At 42.1% G+C, this 12,978-nt stretch overlaps 2 protein-coding genes across 2 annotated transcripts; both read left to right on the top strand.

The window, feature by feature from the left end:
• The first annotated feature begins 2,128 nt into the window (after positions 1-2,128).
• On the top strand, positions 2,129-5,917 carry LOC117423603 (proton channel OTOP2-like). The gene is made up of 6 exons (XM_034039664.2): positions 2,129-2,519; positions 3,011-3,147; positions 3,348-3,406; positions 4,058-4,203; positions 4,594-5,444; positions 5,747-5,917. Exons 1-6 carry the CDS (start codon positions 2,129-2,131, stop codon positions 5,915-5,917), a joined length of 1,755 nt encoding a protein of 584 aa, XP_033895555.1.
• A 2,326-nt stretch (positions 5,918-8,243) lies between these two features.
• On the top strand, positions 8,244-12,054 carry LOC117423604 (proton channel OTOP3-like). The gene is made up of 7 exons (XM_058990472.1): positions 8,244-8,596; positions 8,911-9,047; positions 9,303-9,361; positions 9,739-9,863; positions 10,117-10,832; positions 11,127-11,243; positions 11,634-12,054. Exons 1-7 carry the CDS (start codon positions 8,245-8,247, stop codon positions 11,802-11,804), a joined length of 1,677 nt encoding a protein of 558 aa, XP_058846455.1. The 5' UTR covers position 8,244; the 3' UTR covers positions 11,805-12,054.
• The last annotated feature ends 924 nt before the right edge of the window (positions 12,055-12,978 follow it).

Here is a 12,978-nt window from a genome sequence, read left to right on the forward strand (position 1 = left end):
TAATCTTATTTAGTCCTTTTTTGTAACATTGATCCCCACACACAAACCACTAAGGAAATACAAAAGATAATCCTTAAAACAGTGCTTACAGTGAATGTTTCTACTGTCATGCAAATGTAATTAAGTTAATCAAAGACGGGTAATACTTGGAACATGCTATCACAAAACTGTGGTTGAGATAAATATGCCCTTTTTCTCATACAAGGCACTACATTTATGATGTTCTGTTTAAATTGTCTCCTGTTCTTTTTTTAGTAAGGTGTAGTAAATCAGAAGCACAGAAGATGGGTATAAATTCAGTGACACACAGCGGGGTTACAGAAAAAGAGGAACTCTCACATAAACTACAACAGGTAAGCAGCCTGCATTGCTCTTTCACGGCTGATTTAGCACTAGCATTCTCTTAGAAAATAGAAAATGTACAGGTACTATGTTCTTCAATTTTGTCGAAGTGAATTTGCAAGTTTGGGGAAATTCAGCATACTTTTCATAAGTTCTAACTTTTTGTATTTTTTATTATTAGTCGAGTGTAATCAGAGAAGATAAAGCAAATCCAATAAGACACTGTTACATTACAATGCAGTTTTAAACTAGGATAAGGGAAACACTTGTAGCTGAGAATGAATTTGTTCTCTGAGCTATGCAGAATATTATGTTCATTTAAAAAGAGAGGGAGTGCTTTTACTATCTATCTATCTATCTATCTATCTATCTATCTATCTATCTATCAATATATATATATACTGGTTACAGGTAACAGTACATTCATTTAAGTTAATGGCTGATTGAGTATCTGGAGTCACATTGTGTCAATATTAATGGACAGTACAATCACTTCATGCATAGGGTGCCATTGTCCCTTGAGCAACAACAAGATTTCATTATTCTAACCTGCGACTTGTAAGCTACGTGTCGATAGTGACTTTGAGGTAGAATATTTAAGATGTTTTGGTTATTCAAACTATTTGTTTAAGAAACTTGGCAGACTTGTGAAAGCATTACAGTGAAAAAGCATCATCGCCACCTTTGTGTAAAGGTAAATGCTGGATATCTTCCAGACACAGTTTGGGTAAACCACTCTAGTTTACAAAAGGTTCTGATTGTACAGTTAGTCATCGGATAAGATGGTTGTGAGAAGTTAAAAAAAAAAGGTCAATATTATTTAAGCTTACTTCCTTGATGGCTTTGAAAGGGAAAACGTATGATAACAGGTTAAAATAAAAGATATGTATTTGCATGACCCTTAAAAAACTCGGTGCACGAAATTACCCAGGTAAGGAGCTGGAGGACTTGAGTACAGTAGGAGGGCCACTGCTGCCAGTGGGAATATCAAACTGGAGACAACAATTCACAGAATAACCATTGAAAACAGCCTCAGTTGTAAGTAAAAAAATGGTTCAGTTAATTTACAGATACTTTCACAGGATATTCTAGACCAGTGAATGTGCAGTTATACTCTGTAAAAAGTTAGAGACATGTTTCTCAATTTTCCAGGGGTGTTTGCTGCATGTTTTGAAAGGGTTGCCAGTATCTGCCAGAGTAAGTAGGCAAAGGGCATGGAGGTTTAGCAACTTACCTACATTTTCACTTTTCTTTAAAGGGAATTCAGACTGTTTCATAATGTTTTATCTTCTACCAATTGTTAAGAAAACATTTCTTACTTGTTTTAATAGTTTTGTAATACTGTATATCCATAATAATATAGGTCTGGAATGTACTTCTTTTTGATAGTCGTGTATAACATGCTGTAGATTCCGGTGTATATTTTTACCTTCTATGTAGTGATCATGCAAAAATAAATAGTTTAAACAGATATTTATTTGGATATAAAGAAAGCTGATGTAACGAAAATGCATGAAACAGAGGATCAAGAAAATGTCCTCTTAACCTTTCTTTTTAAGGGAGAGTCTAGCCTAAATTGCACATGTAACAGGGCAGTGTTGTGAGATACGCTGCCGTTACGGATTCTGTCCCCTGTTGGTGAGATGAGATTAAAAGCTCTAAAACCATAAATGCAGACGAGCCTGTCTTTTTTGCATTGTGGTTAACATGCTTGCTTGCGGTGTGCAGGGTCATCAGTTTGCGCCCTTTCATGTTTTTTAGTTACCACCCAGATCCCTGCTGGATGATGGAAGGTAACCAGTCCAATATCGCTGTTGCCAACCCCAATGGGGTGAGCTCTGTACCAGCCGGGCAGGAGCTTGCTATGCAGACCCTCGGTAACTCTTCCCAGCCTCCGGCTCCTCACACCCCCTCTGCTCCGCTCCAGCAGAGCAGGAACAGCATCCGGCTGCTCTCAGGGATCCTGGCTGTGAACATCCTCCTGCTAGGCAGTGCACTGGTCTGCGGGGCAGCCTTCAGCAAGGTGAAGGTCCTCTCCGATGAGGAAATGCACATCTACCTGACCATTCTCCTCATCCTCACCACAGCCTGGATGGTCTTCTACATGGTGCACACCGCCAGCCAGACACAGGCTGTGCTCTACAAGGACAGCCATGCTGGGCCCATCTGGCTGAGAGGTACTGTAGGGCCCCAGCATTAAAAAATGAAATGCTATATCCTCTGCTGTATGCTACACTATATTGAATATAGGATAGTGTGCCATACAAATACATTAGGGTGACCATACATCAACATCATTTTCTATGGCCCGGGTTAAGTGCATGACTTAATGTATGACGTTCAGAATGGTCACCATATATACAGACATCCCTGCATATCTGCAAACACAACCCATTTCTAAAATCGCTTCTATCCTCCCCTATCTCCTTCCATGCCAGATGTAACAAAAGTACCCCTGCTAACACGGTGGCTAATGAGATTGGATATAGTAAGTTCTCACATAGCCACTGCAATGTGGGATTCAGGGCAGCCGGACCAAAAATATCCTATATTGGCGGGCATCATTTAAATGCACTAAACTTCATTTCCAGCAAGTTTTCTTGACATAGACAGTGTTGTATTGTAGTGTGCAGATCAGAACAGACTTCTCCTTCATTTTGTATTCCAGGCGGTCTGGTGCTCTTTGGAGTGGCCAGTTTGATTATGGACATCTTCAAAATTGGCTACTCCACCGGCCAGCTGAATTGTGAATCTCCGGTGAAAGTCACCTTCCCTCTGGTGCAGCTAGTCTTTGTGGTAGTCCAGGTAATGATAAACTCATTCTGAAGCCAGCTATTGATCTCTCAGTACTGAAGTAGCAAACAGATAAGTCTGATTTCAAAGTGTCTTTGAAGCAGGCACGAGTGTGTCATGATTCTAAATGGTTGGGGACAGTTGGGTTACTACAGACTGCTGCAATGCGATTTACTGCATTAATCATTTTGTTTCCTTCTCCCATATTTTAGACGTATTTTCTGTGGGTGCACTCCAAGGACTGTGTTCAAAAAGAGAGCAACATCACAGGGTAAGCACAACTTGTTATGGTACCAAATCTATCTAGTGCATCAATATGGCAACCACTAGATCACAATATTGGTTAAAGTTTCATTTGAATTGGTTCTTTACATTTCTTTTTTATGATGAAAGCAGTCTAAGAGCATTCCGAGTTCTGTTGCTATGTATTGAATGATCTTATTTTTTCTCATAATCTGTATTTACCTGGCTCGAAGCTGGCTTCCTCGTTCTATTTAAGTCATGTGACAATGGGACTTTTCAGTTAGTTTGGACCAGAAGAGTTGAAAAGATCCCACTGTCACATGACTTGAATTGAATGAGGAAGTCTTTTCAATGCCGGGCAGTTAGGATTTTCCAGGCAAGCTCAAAGCAAGCTCAGAATCAGATAAAGGCACATCTAGAAAAGAATGATGATAACTCAATATTGGATCAACAGAATCCAGAACCGCTCAGACTTATCACTAAACCAGAAATAAACAAACACAGGACATCTGAAGAATCAATTCAAATGACTTTTGAAATTACTCTTCAAGCTTTCAAGGATTCCATAACTGAACACAATGTTTGGATTGCCACAGCCATGTACTGTAGGCTGCCTTTGTATGTGCTTCCATGTTGAGCTTTGGAAATTCGACCCTGACTCCTGAGTGTTCCCTTACAGATGTGGGCTGATGCTGACCCTGGCCACCAACCTCATGCTGTGGATGTCAGCTGTCGCTGACGAGTCTCTCCATCAGACTGGAGTAGAAGACTTGAAGCCCAATGGGAGTTTCAGCCATCTCCGAGACGGATCCATGTTCTTTAAAGGTACCTTGATGGTTTATCTTTAGTATCCTCGATTGGCATGGATATACAAATTCTTCATTTTTGTGTGTTTGTGATGTTTGCTATCATTCTGAGTTTCTATTGCAATTACAGTACTCAAACATTACCTGCATTAAGCTTTTTTGAATATGAGTTCAGGAGCTGCTCTTCTGCTGTAGTTACATATTCTATTCTAGTTGCCTGTGATAGACATATGTAATGTAGTCTAGATCAGTCACACTGTCTTTAAATGTGTAAGAGGTGGTGTATGTGGTGCTAAAGAAAGTAAACCACTGTATACACTTTAAACTATTTTGTGAAGTATGATATTCAGACCCATGGGTCTGAAAATGTCATTTTCTGAGTTAAATGAATTCTCTACTATCATTCTAGCTGGTGGATCAGAATGCGAGTGCACCCACAGTGCCTGTGGAATTTTTGAAAAGGGCATTTACTACCTGTACCCCTTTAACATCGAGTACAGCCTCTTCGCCTCAGCCATGACCTACGTCATGTGGAAGAACATCGGCAGGGAGATTGACGACTGCAGCCACCACAAAATCAGCTTCCGTGCCAAGGGAATCGTGTTTGGAGTGATTGCGGGGTTACTGGTGGTGATAGCTGGACTGGGAGTCTTCATTGTCTATGAGGTGGAAGTCACAGGGGATGAATCAAAGAAGCGAGTCTTGATCATGTATTACACCTTCAGCATCATTGGCCTCATCTTGATGTCCCTGGCCTCCTTAGCTGGCTCAATCATCTACAGGTTTGACAAGAGAACGGTGGTATCCACGAAGAACCCAACACGAAGCCTGGACGTTGCCCTGCTCTTGGGTGCCGCACTTGGGCAATTTCTCATCTCCTACTACTCTATCGTAGCCATAGTGGCCGAGAAAAACACCCGGACCATCAGCATGCTCAACCTGACCTGCTCCTGTCTCATTATTCTCCAGCTCTGTCTCCAGAACGTCTTCATTATTGAAGGGCTCCACAAACAACCCTACCATGCAGAGCCTCCTGTGGTGAGCGTGGTCTTCATCAACGAAGGCACCTCCCGCAGCAACCCTTACTCGCCTTCCCTCAGGAATGATAATGATGAACCCTCACCAGCTGAGAACAGCCTAGAGCTCTCATCTCATAGCCACGGCTTCAGAAGCACCACCCACTCATCATCCAGCCGCATGTCCTGGAAGAGGAGGGCCCTTAAGGAGATCTCCATGTTTCTGCTCCTCTGCAATGTGATAGTAAGTGGAATCTTTCTTTCTTTCTTTCTTTCTTTCTTTCTTTCTTTCTAAACAGCTGAAATCTTAGTTTCCCAGCAAAGTGTAATAAAGCACAGGGAAGTATGGTAACGTATATAACACAGTATGGTAAACATCGATAAATGCACAATATAACCCCAGGGGGAAAGTTGGGGGGGGAGGTGGGGTGCAAAAATACCAACACAGTTAGTCCGGGTTCCTTGTGAGTATTTTAATATAAGAACCCTTTTGGTTAACATCAGCTCAGATTTTTTCTTTATTTTATTTTTTTTTCTCCTGTTTAGTTCTGGATAATACCGGCGTTTGGTGCCCGCCCACAGTTTGACAATGGTTTGGAAGAGTGGGTCTATGGATTCTCCATGTGGGTCGCCATTGTCAACATCGGGCTTCCTTTTGGGATTTTCTACCGGATGCACTCGGTTGCCAGTCTCTTCGAGGTCTATCTTACATCTTAATGCTCTCTTTCCCGGAGCCTTTCAAGTGAAGTTTGCAGAAAACTTGACTGGGGCTTACATGGTCCAGCTGAGGAACTCTTAAAAGTGGGAAAGTACCTTTCTGTATAGTGCATACAAATACAGCATTTGCATTATAAAATCAAATTTTAAACTAAAAAAAAAATTATTTCATGTTTCAGTACTGGAATTTGAAGCCCTCTGTCGATCTACAGTTCCTACCTGTTACTGGACCATTGCCTTTATTTAGTCACATGTCTGCCACATTATGATGGGTTGTTTCCCAGGGGCTCCCCACGCCACTCAAATACTCCTGAAGCTTGAGTATTCTTAATGGCCCTAATTCCTATATTCTTTACTGATCCTTATACAAAAACTAATCATATATGTAAATGAAACACTAAGCCACTTTGAAACACTAAGCCGCTTGGAACTTGGTTTCAGGAGACTAGGTTTCAGGCCACTGCGCGGCACACCAGGGGAGACTTGGGGTTCGATACAGCAAAGTTGGCTCAAACTAGGTCTCCTGGTCTCCAGGAAACAGGTTTAAAGCCACTGTTCCTGAAAAAAATGGCTTTGTGTCCTCAGCTCAGCGCTAATATTTAACCGGAGTGTAAATGTTTGGCTTCTAGAATAAACAAAATGGCCAGCATGTTTCAAGGGGAAGAGATGCTTGTGTCCCTGCTGGTCAAGTTTTTCTTTAAAAAAATATGTTCCCATACAAGCAATAGCATTCCATACATAAATTGCATATACAATTACTATTTTTTAACAATTTCTACATATATTATAAATAGATATTTGCAAAGTAATTTAATTATATCTTTATGTTGTTTGTTTTGTGTTTAATCATTTATTCAGAATGATTTTTAATGTCTACTGTGCCTTAATAAATTTATAAACAAATACAAATACAAAAAAGTGTTGTTTGTTGTACTCTGTAGTTCCAGTTTCATAAAAATTGTATGAAAGTGCACTGTTGGTGTGACACAACACCTCTGATGAATTTCCTCCAAGCGGCTGAGGGGTTAATAATACTGACCTCAGCATAAGACACGTACTTAGGCTTTCGTCAGTGAACCGGTTTCGTCGGTTCGCGTCCAGGCCCTTCCCTTTCTATTCAAATCAATGGACTGAGGTACCAATTCATTACACACTCATGCCTCTAAATATCGATACACAAATGCTATTTGTTTTCAACCTATTTCTGTCAACCTTAGTTTCATGTGGAAAAGCTTGAGGATTGAGCGAGTCCGAGCTGGGTTGTGTTTTGACGTGGGAAAGACTCCTGTCTGTGCCTTAACTGCAAGTTTATTTTACTTTCTTTCATTAGATTTCATCATTCTAATAAATCTCTTGATCATGATCCTGGATAAACAGGATTTTGAACCAACATTATTGATTGATTATTATTTGCAGTTGTCAAATACGGCAATTCAGAAAGAAACTCATTATGTACTGTGTATGTTTAGCATCTTTATTTTCTCACACGCTGTATTAAACAAATTAAATATGGTGCCCTTTTCACACTCATGATGTGTTTTTATTCTCTGTCATAAAAGCATTTTGTAACTCTTTTGTCCACTACACAATCAGTAGAGCCGTCCCGTCTGAGTTTTATTTCAGAAATGATTTGTTTAAAGTGCTCGAAAACTTTTCATTGTATGTTTCTCTTTTTTAAAAACAGTATTTATTCATTTTTGAAAAAAAAAAAATAGGAAATGGCCTGGAAAGGATTTTTAGTTGTGGTTTTCAAGTGTGCAACACATTGTTAAATCCAACAAAACTTGTGAAATCCTACAAAACTAATTCAAATTACAGCAACATAAAATCATTAAATTGAAGTGAAATCTTGGTAATATAGGGCTGAGCTGGGGACATGCCTTTAAATCTGGCTATTAAACTCCACGAATACACATAAATAGCATAGTACTACTGCAGTCCTCAGCATTAAAACCAGCATATGGCTCTCATTCCCCACACAATATTTAGTACCGGTAACACTATAGTTTTTTCTGTGAACTGCATTATAAAATCTCATTTATTTTTTTCTCGCCGCTCCGTATGACTCCATACATACAACGCACTTTGAGGAAGCTGTGGTAATGCTAACAAAAAACATTGCTCTGAACACGCTGGAGCCTCCCAGAAACATCTTTCAAAGCTGTCAACAGCCATGTCAGACCTTGCGTATGTGTGTGACGAGTCACATATAAGTTGATGGAAGAGGACGTTCTCAATTTACTGCCTGAAGAGTTGGAGAGAGAGAGAGAGAGAGAGAGAGAGAGAGAGAGAGAGAGAGAGAGAGAGAGAGAGAGAGAGAGAGAGAGATGGCTGGTGAGCACAAAGAGGCTGTGGAGTTAAATACCCCCAGTGTGAAGAAGGAAGGCTCAGAAGAGAAGCAGGGGTCTCCCCACCCCAGCAAGGGGTCAGGCTGGGCCCTCAGCAGTGGGAGGCTGCTCTCTGGGCTCTTTGCTCTGAATCTGTTGTTCTTGGGAGCCGCTCTGGTGATTGGTGGAGTGTTTAACCCCAGTGGATTGAGGTACGAGCAGTCACTGATCTTCATTGCTCTGCTGATGGGACTCAGCCTGCTCTGGATGTTCTGGTACCTGATCAGGGCAAGGTGGCAGCCAGAGACAGCGCCACACACAGACCACCACGCAGGCACGGTGTTGATGAAAGGTACTGTACTGAGGGAGCCTGTTCACATCTGTCTCTGTCTGTCTCTCTTTCTGTGGATCCAGCTAGTCCTCTGTTAATCGCAATATAATGCAGGTAATATAACATTGCCGGCATAGCGGGTATTTGAACTAAGATCACTGTCTAATTATGTCTGATCAGATTCTATCCAGATTTTAATAATCACGATTATATGATTTGTGTGATCTTACTGAGTTCAATGGTATCGAAACCTGGCAAATGTGACATATATTTCATAAAGACTTCATTCACTACTTCAGGTTTTAATGTTTGATTCTGCATCGTTCCACTCACAGGAGCCCTGCTGCTGTTCGCTGCCTGCAGTCTGCTGCTCCATTTGTTCAAGATGGGCTATCACTTCTCCAAATGGGAATGCACACCTGTGGTGAAAGCTCTCTACCCCTTCATTGAAGCTCTCTTCGTCATTGTACAGGTACAGGCTGGGGGAAATCTTTTAACATTAGGAAAAATAACCAAAAAGGGCATAGATACACATGTCCATGAAAAAGACGAATTAGGAAAGAAAACCTCACAATTGAATAAGGAAGTACAGAATACCAATGCCTATTATCTGCTTTAATCTCACACCCTTTCCCAGTCTCATACAGCAGCAGGCTTAGAAGATCCCAGAGTTGTGCTGTATGTGATACAGCAATCAAGCTTTATTAAATGTACTTGTTTGTTCCAGACACACTTATTATGGGTCCATTCCAAGGACTGCTCCCAGGATCAGAAGAACTTCACCAGGTATCTGCTATATCATATCTTTACAGAAAAGTTATGTATCTAGTTACCATTATAACAACAGCAGCAATGGCTTTACAACAAATAGTGTACAGGGGTTCTGATACAGTCGTGCTGGGACTGTCTGGTATTGATACGGTACTGCAGTGGATTGTGTGTTAATACAATAGTGATACCATTGGTATGCCAAAAAATGAAAACGATACTACTGTGGGTCCATAATTCCAATGACGCCCTTAAAGTGTGTATAGAACAATCGCATTGCTATAGAAGGTGTTGTCGTCCGTCTTCCAGGCGTCTGGTTACAAATATACAGCCATAGATAGACAGCTAAGTGTGGTGATTGAAGTGTCTGTTTCTTCCTGGGGTTTGTGCTGCAGATTAGGCTTGGTGCTGACTCTCACTGCAGATCTGCTACTCTGGTTCGCTGCAGTGACTGATGAAACTGTCCACTTAGAGATGGAAGTGGAGAAGGAGGAGGGAGTCCTACAGGACACTTATATCGGTATGTTGTCCTTGACAAGCGGTTTACCATGGGAATTTTGCTTTTACCAGTGTTATACCATGTGTTGAATTATTGTGATTGTCCTGTGCTTTATCATAACTTCACTGCATTTTTGCGCAATGCTATGGTTTTACATTGCAGTAAACGCCTACTGTAACATATACTGATAAATGCGTTATGTAGAAGTAGTTCTGGCTCTTTTCATACAAACTGCAGCATAACCGATATAAAAACACAATCTGTTTCATTTCAGGACAGAGTAACGTCTCCCGCTGTCAGTGCGGGCTGGATCCTGCGTGTGCTAGCTTTAAGAAAGGCTACAAGGTGCTGTTCCCCTTCAACATGGAGTACTCCCTGACCGCTGGCTGCATGCTCTACGTGATGTGGAAGAACGTAGGCAGGCGTGTGGAGCCCCACCACCCCACCCTGAGTGGGAAGCTCCGACTGGGGGCTTCCAAGATAATCTTGGGACCCTTCCTGGGGGTGGTGGCCCTGTTATCTGGTATCTGCATTTTCATTGTGTACCAGGTGAAGGTGGGCAGCGCCGCAGGGCGCCAGCTTGCCTTTGTGCTGTTTTACAGCTACCAGCTAGCCATCCTGCCTGCCATGTCTCTCTGCTCTCTGGCCGGCGTGGTCATTTGCAAGCTGGAAGAGAAGGCTCTGGATGCCGGTCTCAATCCCACACGCAGCCTGGATGCGCTGCTGCTGGTGGGGGCTGCTCTGGGCCAGCTCTCCATTTCATACTTCTCCCTAGTGGCCGCACTGACAACAGGGCTCAGTGGACTGCTCCAAAGCCTGGACCTGTCTTACTCCCTGCTCAGCCTGAATGAGCTGCTCCTCCAGACCCTCTTCATCATCGAGGGGCTGCACCGGCACCCCAGCACTGGGGAGGGGGGACGAGTGACAGGCCTGGAGGAGGACGAGAGCCGCAGAGGAGCTGGAGGGGGCTACGGCTCACTGCGTGGGAAGGCAAGTGTGTGGTTTTTATTAGCTTATATAAAAGCGTGAAATCTTGTGATGCCTGTCAACTACCACTGTGCAAATCAGTGGCGCTCTATCCTACAGCAGTCTATTTATATAATTTCCTATTTTCCTCATTTCCCCACACCCAGGCTTGACATCAATAACCTTTTATGGGAAGCTAAACTGAGACTACATAACCATTTTCCTCTTATTTCAACCCAGGCTTCCAGAGGTGAAAAGCTTATGTATTGACTCTCTGTTCTTATCTATTATTAGTATCACATTATCTTCTACTTCTAGGAGGGCACTCAACAGATGAACCTTGAAATAAAAGCTGAAGTTGCATCAAGCAGACTGAACTGGAGAAGGAGAGTTCTGAAAGAGATCTCTGCCTTCCTTGTGCCGACTAATATTATGGTAGGTCTCTTACACAGTGTATAATATATGCCGGCGTGGACCGAGCGAGCTTTTCAGTGTGTTTCAGATGGTTTTCTCAATTCCATTCTGACCTACTTTTCAGCAAGCCTAGACAAATTGAATATCAAAATAATTGCTTTGGTATCAACTTATTTTCAAATCCAGTTCGATTACAAAGAAACACAGCTGAAGACTTGGTTTGGGCTGTTAACACCTGGAAAGTAAACTGTTCCTTTATTGGAGATTTTGTGATGAAATATATTTCCAATGGTTTCTAGAACACTATTATGTTTTTCAAATCAAAGACACTAAAACACCATCACAAAATCTATCTCCCTACCCCCTGGTCCTGTCTGCTGTTAACCCTGGCCACACCATGCTCTGTTTCAGCTCTGGGTGATCCCTGCGTTCGGAGCACACCCGCAGTTTGAGAACGGTGTGGGGAAGGATTTCTACGGGTTCTCATTCTGGTTCATCCTCCTAAACCTAAGCCAGCCGCTGGGGGTCTTCTACAGGATGCACTCCGTGGGGGGGCTTCTGGAGGTGCTCTTCACTGGCTGAAGGAGCTGCTCAAGGGTTGGAGGAGGAACAGGACCATTGGGCATTCTCTACAGGCCTGGCTCCACTACTCCACTCTTACACACATTTATTTTTTAAAAGCTCTTTGTAAGGTTTTTCACTTTTTAAACATTATGTTCTGCTTTGTTAATAAAAGGCATGCGATGGGACACGAGTCTCCTTCAGTAATGCAACCCAATCTGACAATTCACACAGAGCACTTACAGCCTGAAGCCTGACATCAGTGTAGATACAGAAGGTGGTGGCGCTGAACGGTCGTCCTGTGAAAGAGCTGCTTCATCAGTCATTAGTGTCCCCACCCAGCCTTGTCTCTTTAAAAGCAGTACTTCTCATCCTTTGTCTCATTCGAAGGAAACAGACAAAGAATGTGCACCAAGTAATTCCAGCAGCGTTTATTATTTGGCAGCACTCTTAACCAATAGTCTATGTAATAGCGGTATTAACTATAAACAGCAACACTAATGCAGATTAATAAACATGAAACGCATTTGGCTGGTTTTACAGAACCCCAGTTAGCACTGATTTTGCACTGCCTAATATTGCATTATGTGAAAGCAGCCTGTTAACAAACTAAGAAATCAATTCAAGTTGAAAGAAGTTTAGTGTTGCGTGTTTATCAGTGTAATGAAGGCAGTAGTTGAAACAGACCATGCAGGTACTTTAGCTTTCTTTGCAGTAGCACTGCAGAGCACTCCTACTTGACTGAACTGTATATATATATTTTATACAGGATCGTCAGTGCTTAAACCACTGAAACAGACAGCTCTACCACTACACTTGGATTAGGAGGAGAGAACACAGCACTGCTTCTTAGAAAAAAGTTACCTTAGAAGTTACCCATTTCCTCACTGCAAAGGTTTTTCAATCCAGCAAAAACCATAGCGAGCCTACAGACAGGTAATTATTTACAGCAGCATGCCATTTAGAAGTGAACTTTGACTTTTTTGTGACAAGAACATGTATTTCCAGCGGACAGTGTAAACAGCGTGCAAGCAAACCTGTCAACTGTTATTTACAGCTGGGTGCATTCCCCAGCAATAAAGTGAAGGGTCATTCATAACCTTTCTCTCACAACACCGAGTCCTGCAGCCTGGGAAACTCACTCAGAACTAATTCAATCTACACTTCTGCCAACGATTTTTAAAGTGGTCCTTTA

The sequence above is a fragment of the Acipenser ruthenus genome, chromosome 17 (genome assembly GCF_902713425.1).
Source record: "Acipenser ruthenus chromosome 17, fAciRut3.2 maternal haplotype, whole genome shotgun sequence".
Taxonomy (NCBI): domain Eukaryota; kingdom Metazoa; phylum Chordata; class Actinopteri; order Acipenseriformes; family Acipenseridae; genus Acipenser; species Acipenser ruthenus.

What these genes read in the sequence shown, in the direction of transcription:
- LOC117423604 (XM_058990472.1), top strand. Translation starts at nt 8,245, where the DNA reads ATGGCTGGTGAGCACAAAGAGGCTGTGGAGTTAAATACCCCCAGTGTG. An exon ending in CTCTCTTCGTCATTGTACAG is followed by an intron (nt 9,048 to 9,302) that starts GTACAGGCTGGG and finishes TGTTTGTTCCAG; the next exon opens with ACACACTTATTATGGGTCCA. An exon ending in CCTACAGGACACTTATATCG is followed by an intron (nt 9,864 to 10,116) that starts GTATGTTGTCCT and finishes GTTTCATTTCAG; the next exon opens with GACAGAGTAACGTCTCCCGC.
- LOC117423603 (XM_034039664.2), top strand. Translation starts at nt 2,129, where the DNA reads ATGGAAGGTAACCAGTCCAATATCGCTGTTGCCAACCCCAATGGGGTG. An exon ending in AAAGAGAGCAACATCACAGG is followed by an intron (nt 3,407 to 4,057) that starts GTAAGCACAACT and finishes GTTCCCTTACAG; the next exon opens with ATGTGGGCTGATGCTGACCC. An exon ending in CGGATCCATGTTCTTTAAAG is followed by an intron (nt 4,204 to 4,593) that starts GTACCTTGATGG and finishes CTATCATTCTAG; the next exon opens with CTGGTGGATCAGAATGCGAG.